This window comes from Rhinoderma darwinii, unplaced genomic scaffold (assembly GCF_050947455.1).
Source record: "Rhinoderma darwinii isolate aRhiDar2 unplaced genomic scaffold, aRhiDar2.hap1 Scaffold_100, whole genome shotgun sequence".
Lineage (NCBI taxonomy): Eukaryota > Metazoa > Chordata > Amphibia > Anura > Rhinodermatidae > Rhinoderma > Rhinoderma darwinii.
Genome location: NW_027461881.1, coordinates 386280 through 392028, shown reverse-complemented (window position 1 = coordinate 392028; position 5749 = coordinate 386280). Strand labels below are relative to the sequence as shown.

General features: G+C 44.2%; 1 protein-coding gene across 1 annotated transcript; it reads right to left on the bottom strand.

The window, feature by feature from the left end:
* Positions 1-2969: 2969 nt before the first annotated feature.
* On the bottom strand, positions 2970-3899 carry LOC142698222 (olfactory receptor 52M1-like). Its single transcript, XM_075847865.1, has one exon. It carries the CDS (start codon positions 3897-3899, stop codon positions 2970-2972), a length of 930 nt encoding a protein of 309 aa, XP_075703980.1.
* Positions 3900-5749: the final 1850 nt, after the last annotated feature.

Sequence of the window (5749 nt, the reverse complement as noted above, 5' to 3'; positions counted from 1 at the left end):
TACAATAATAAGGGTCTGCAGGCAGCAGTGAAGCATGGTGGGTGGTCCTGGAGAGTGGTACAATAATGAGTATCTGCAGGCAGCAGTGGAGATTGTGGAGTGTCCTGGAGAGCGGTACAATAAGGAGGGTCTGCAGACAGCAGCGAAGCATGGTGGAGGGTTCTGGAGAGTGGTACAATAATGAGGGTCTGCAGGCAGCAGTGAAGCATGGTGGAGGGTTCTGGAGAGCGGTACAATAATGAGGGTCCGCAGGCAGCAGTGAAGCATGGTGGAGGTTCCTGAGAGCGGTACAATAATGAGGGTCCGCAGGCAGCAGTGAAGCATGGTGGAGGGTTCTGGAGAGTGGTACAATAATGAGGGTCTGCAGGCAGCAGTGAAGCATGGTAGAGGGTCGTGGAGAGCAGTACAATAATGAGGGTCTGCAGGCAGCAGTGAAGCATGGTGGAGGGTTCTGGAGAGGGGTACAATAATGAGGGTCTGCAGGCAGCAGTGAAGCATGGTGGAGGGTCCTGGAGAGCTGTAACATAATGAGGGTCTGCAGGCAGCAGTGAAGCATGGTGGAGGGTTCTGGAGAGTGGTACAATAATGAGGGTCTGTAGGCAGCAGTGAAGCATGGTGGAGGATGATGGAGAGCGGTACAATAATGATGGTCTACAGGCAGCAGTGAAGCATGGTGGAGGGTCCTGGAGAGCGGTACAATAAGAAGGGTCTGCAGGCAGCAGTGAAGGTGGTGGAGGGTCCTGGAGAGTGGTACAATAATGATGGTCTGCAGGCAGCCGTGAAGCATGGTGGAGGGTCCTGGAGAGCAGTACAATAATGAGGGTCCTGGAAAGCAATGAAGCATGGTCGAGGCTCCTGAGAGCGGTACAATAATAAGGGTCTGCAGGCAGCAGTGAAGCATGGTGGAGGGTCCTGGATAGCGGTACAATAATAAGGGTCTGCAGGCAGCAGTGAAGCATGGTGGAGGGTCCTGGATAGCGGTACAATAATAAGGGTCTGCAGGGAGCAGTGAAGCATGGTGGAGGGTCCTGGATAGCGGTACAATAATAAGGGTCTGCAGGGAGCAGTGAAGCATGGTGGAGGGTCCTGGATAGCGGTACAATAATGAGGGTCTGCAGGCAGCAGTGAAGCATGGTGGAGGGTCCTGGAGAGCTGAAGTGTAAGGCTATGTTCACACAGAGTTTTTTGCAGGCGGAAATTCTGCCTCAAAATTCAGTTTGGAAGTTTGAGGCAGATTTTCCTTTGCCTGCACGCCGATTTTCGCGGCGTTTTTCGCCCGCAGTCATTGAGCGCCGCGGGCATAAATGATGTCAATGGGAGGTCAGAGGCGTAAACGCCTGAAGATAGGGCATGTCCCTTCTTTCTACTTCTACTTTCCACTCGTGGGAGAAAACCGCCACCGCCTCCTATTGAAATCAATGGGAGGCATTTTCGGCCGGTTTTTGATGAGTTTTGCGGAGCGGTTTCTGCTCCAAAAAGCTCGTCAAAATACTCTGTGTGAAAAGGCTCTAATATTCATGATAACTAAAGTATTATTGACCCAAAGTGTAAATCAAGGATAGATAATTGTGGGTAATTATTGTCAAAACATTGTATTCAATACATTTGGGATATTAGTCTATGGTCAATGGTAATAGAACCGACCCCTTACCAAGACGCTGCCTATGACTGATTGATCTATATTTTTGACTGTTTGATTTTTGTGAATGAGAATTCCTCTAGTAACAAAGTAACTGTTTTGGGGATACCGATCTACCCATGATCAATAGTGGAACATTAGCTCTTTCCTAAGGTTGAGGCCTTTAGGAAATCTAGTTTTAAGTCTATATATCCAGAAGGCTTCCCTATCTAATATTTTGTGTCCTGGGTCGCCTCCTCGGATTGGGGTATTAACCCTCTCTATGACATAACACTTGATCTGTTGTGATGTGTAACAAAATGTCTTGCAGCATTTGAGATGTCGATGGTGTTCGGATTTCTGATGTTCCAGGATTCTGGTTTTACATTTTCTACCTGTACATCCCACATACATCAGATTGCACTGAACGCACTCCATGATATTTACCACCAACTCGCTGTTGCAATTAATGTATGTTTTAATTGGGAACATCTTGACACCATCAGAATCCCGAAACACTTTGGTAGGTTTTACGTAAGAACATATTTTGCAGGGATTAGAGCCACATCTGAAAAAAAAAACCCTAAGATCAAGCCAAGTCATTTTGGTCTCATCAGAGGAAATAAAATCCACTTATCCATCATGTAATACCATCAGGGAGGCGTCTGATTGGCTCCAGATTTATTCTACAGCAGGACAACGACCCCCAACATCCGGCCAATGTCATTAAGAACTATCTTCAGTGTAAAGAAGAACAAGGAGCCCTGGAAGTGATGATTTGGCCCCCACAGAGCCCGGATCTCTACATCATGGCGTCTGTCTGCGATTATATGAAGAGACAGAAGGATTTGAGGCAGCGACATCCACAGAAGATCTGCACTTTGTTCTCCAAGATGTGGAACAACCTCCTGGCCGAGTTCCTGCAAAAACTGTGTACAAGTACCTAGAAGAAACTATGCTGTACTGAAGGCAAAGAGGGGTCACACCAAATATTGATCTGATTTAGATTTCTCTTCTATTCATTCACTTTGCATTTTGGTGATTGATAAAAAAAATTATTAACACTTCTATATTTGAAAGCATTTTTACTCTGCAGCATTTTTCCACAACTGCCTATAAGGTTTGCACAGCGCTGTATATGCAGAAATACGCTTGAAATATTTTGTTTCCATAGGGAAACATTGAGGTTTTATCATTGTTGCACAATGCTTTGATTTCCCTGTGACTTATGGGTGACATATCACGGTACTGGGACATCTATCTTCTCCTTTAATGCCGTTTTAAGGCCGGTTTACATGGGACCAGCTCATCCCTCATTCCCATCAGATTCCAAGGAAATTTAGCAACTTTTTCAGGAAAAAAAAGTTATCACCCGTTCTCTGATTTGTTTAGTTCTTATTCCATAAACCAGAGGGTTCATCAGGGGGGCAGCAAGGAGATACACATTGGCCAGGAGGATATGAGTATGGTGAGGAACATTTGTCCCAAATCTGTGAACTAAGGATGAGCATAGTATTGGAATATAAAAACATAAGATCGCGCACACATGAGAAACGCATGTTCCGAAGGACTTCAAACGAGCCTCAGCTGTCAACCTAAGAAGAGCCCGAAGGATCATCACATAAGAAGTCATGATAAGCACGGAGTCCATCACCAACACCATGAACCCAACTGCGATGCCAACATGGTCATTGAAGGAGACATCTGCACAGGCCAGCCGCACCACTGCCATATGCTCACAATACGAGTGGAGGATAATATTGCTGGTATATAGATGGAACCTCCTCAGTAAGAGTGGCAAGGGAAGGATGTAAAACACCCCGCGCAGTACTGCCAACGCCCCACTTTTAATGATAACACTTGTCGTCACTATGACTGAATATCTCAGAGGGTTGCAGATAGCTACATAGCGATCAAAAGCCATAGCCAGAAATATCCCGGATTCTATGGTGGAGAAAGCGTGTACGAAGAACATCTGAAGAAGACAAACATGGAAGTCAATCTTATTATTCTGGAACCAGAAGATGCCAAGAAGCTTGGGTATGGTGAAATTAGCCAATGTAAGGTCTACAAAAGCTAGAACGGTGAAATAGATGTACATGGGCTGGTGGAGGCTCGTCTCCAGGACAATGATCAGTGCCACGGAGAAGTTCCCAATGACGGCTGAGAGAAATATGGAGAAGAACGGGACGGAGATCCATACGTGTAAGTGTTCCAGGCCCGGTATCCCCAGCAAAACAAAGAAAGATGGTTGGAAACAGGAGTTGTTGGGAGTTTCCATAGTTGTTTCCAAAAGGATGGAAGACCCCAGATCCTTATCACAATACTGAGAATTATGGGAGTTTTTCTTCTGCTGAACCTTGAAATGTATAAAGTAAATGTAAAATGTGAATAAAACACGAACAATAAAGGTAATAAATATTATATGTGAAATATATGAGCACAGCGTGACCTCATGGGAGGGATATGTGTTAGTTTATGAAATGTAACCTTCAATTCTGTTTTCTGGGAACTTCCAGGAGGTCATGGAAAGGAAGACCGATGGGAAGGGGTCAGAAGATAAAACAGTAGTGTGTAGTGGTCAGCAGCCAGTCGAGAGACCCACAATAGATGGATAAATCATTGGTGTCCCATTCCAAAAAGTTGCATGTTCCTACAGACTTGAGTCCTTCCGCTACTTGGAGTAGTTGTGTGGTACAAGTTTAACTCAGCATCATTATATGTTCAGCTATCAGGACCTGAGCAGAGCTGATTTTCTGTTGTAGCCCTTAAAGAGGACTGGTCGCCTCTCCAGACATGTCCATTTAAGTAATGACTTGTATTCCTTCTGAAATCATTTTGGAACAATTTTTTTTTTAGAACGCTGCGTTGTGCCATTCTTCTGTTATTCCTCCTAGAAATGTATGAATAAATTGACAACTGGGTGTTACCATTACCATTGTTAAAGGGGCGTGTCCCTACATAGTCTCACTCTGTCAGCGCTGATTGGATATTGTCAGTTTGTGTAGGGACACACCCCCTGGTAACACCCATTTGTCAATTTATTCATACATTTCTAGGAGGAATAACAGAGGAACGGCGCAATGCAGAGTTCTAAGTAAAATGTTCTGGAATTGGTTATTTTATGGGAAATACAAATATTTACTAAAACAGACATCTCAGGAGAGGAGACCGGTCCGGGTTAATGGGGTTGTAGGACACATTAACAGTTTTGCTCGTATCCCTCATTCTTCCAGGGGTCATAACTTTACTCTCTAGTCAGTGTACAGGAGCTGCGATTCTTCAGATGTACTTTTTAAAGAATAGAAACATTTTCATACTTTATAGAGGGACGATTATAATGCACACCGCGGTCAGCAGCGTTGTAATGTTTATAGGTGTAATCTCCGCACTAGGTCCCGAAATGAAAGTGTGAAGTGGAAACAAACCAAAATGATAGAATTTGTGGGAACAAACAATCTGTAACATGCTTATCATGATCTGTGTTCTCCCCATAGAAGTCAATAGAGTCTAAGAATATTCGTCATATTATGGATCTGTGCTCCTTGACTCTGTCGACCCTTCATGGAGAGAATACGGACTGACTGTTCCTCTGGTGCCGGATCTTGCTGCGCTGCTCACACATCATAATCTGCGAATCTTCATCCTGGTGAATCCATCGTCTCATCTCTAATGACCAATCACACAGCTGAAGAGAAAATTATGTTTGGCCTTTCTACTGAGATAAATAGTTTTTCTTCTCTTTTCTATTCACTTGGAAATGTTATTCTAGAATTACTCACCGGTCAGCAGATCACATCATACCTGATTGTGCTCCTTCTTGGAGCAGCATTAATCAGACAAGGGGAGTTATATATGAGGTCTGGGAGATTTATATGAGATGTGGGAACTATAGATGACATCTGGGAGCTTTGGATGACATCTGGGTATTTTAGATGAGGTCTCCTGATTCTCTACTCTATAGAATCCACCCAAGACCCATCTCTGTCCCAATAGACACAAGAGAAGTCCCCTTTGAATGACAGTAAGCACAGAAGAAGAATTATACAAATAACAGCACAATGTCAATCAGCTGCTTCTAAGGCCAGCAGAATATTATTGTGTTAGAAAAGAGGCATGGACTCGCGAAAC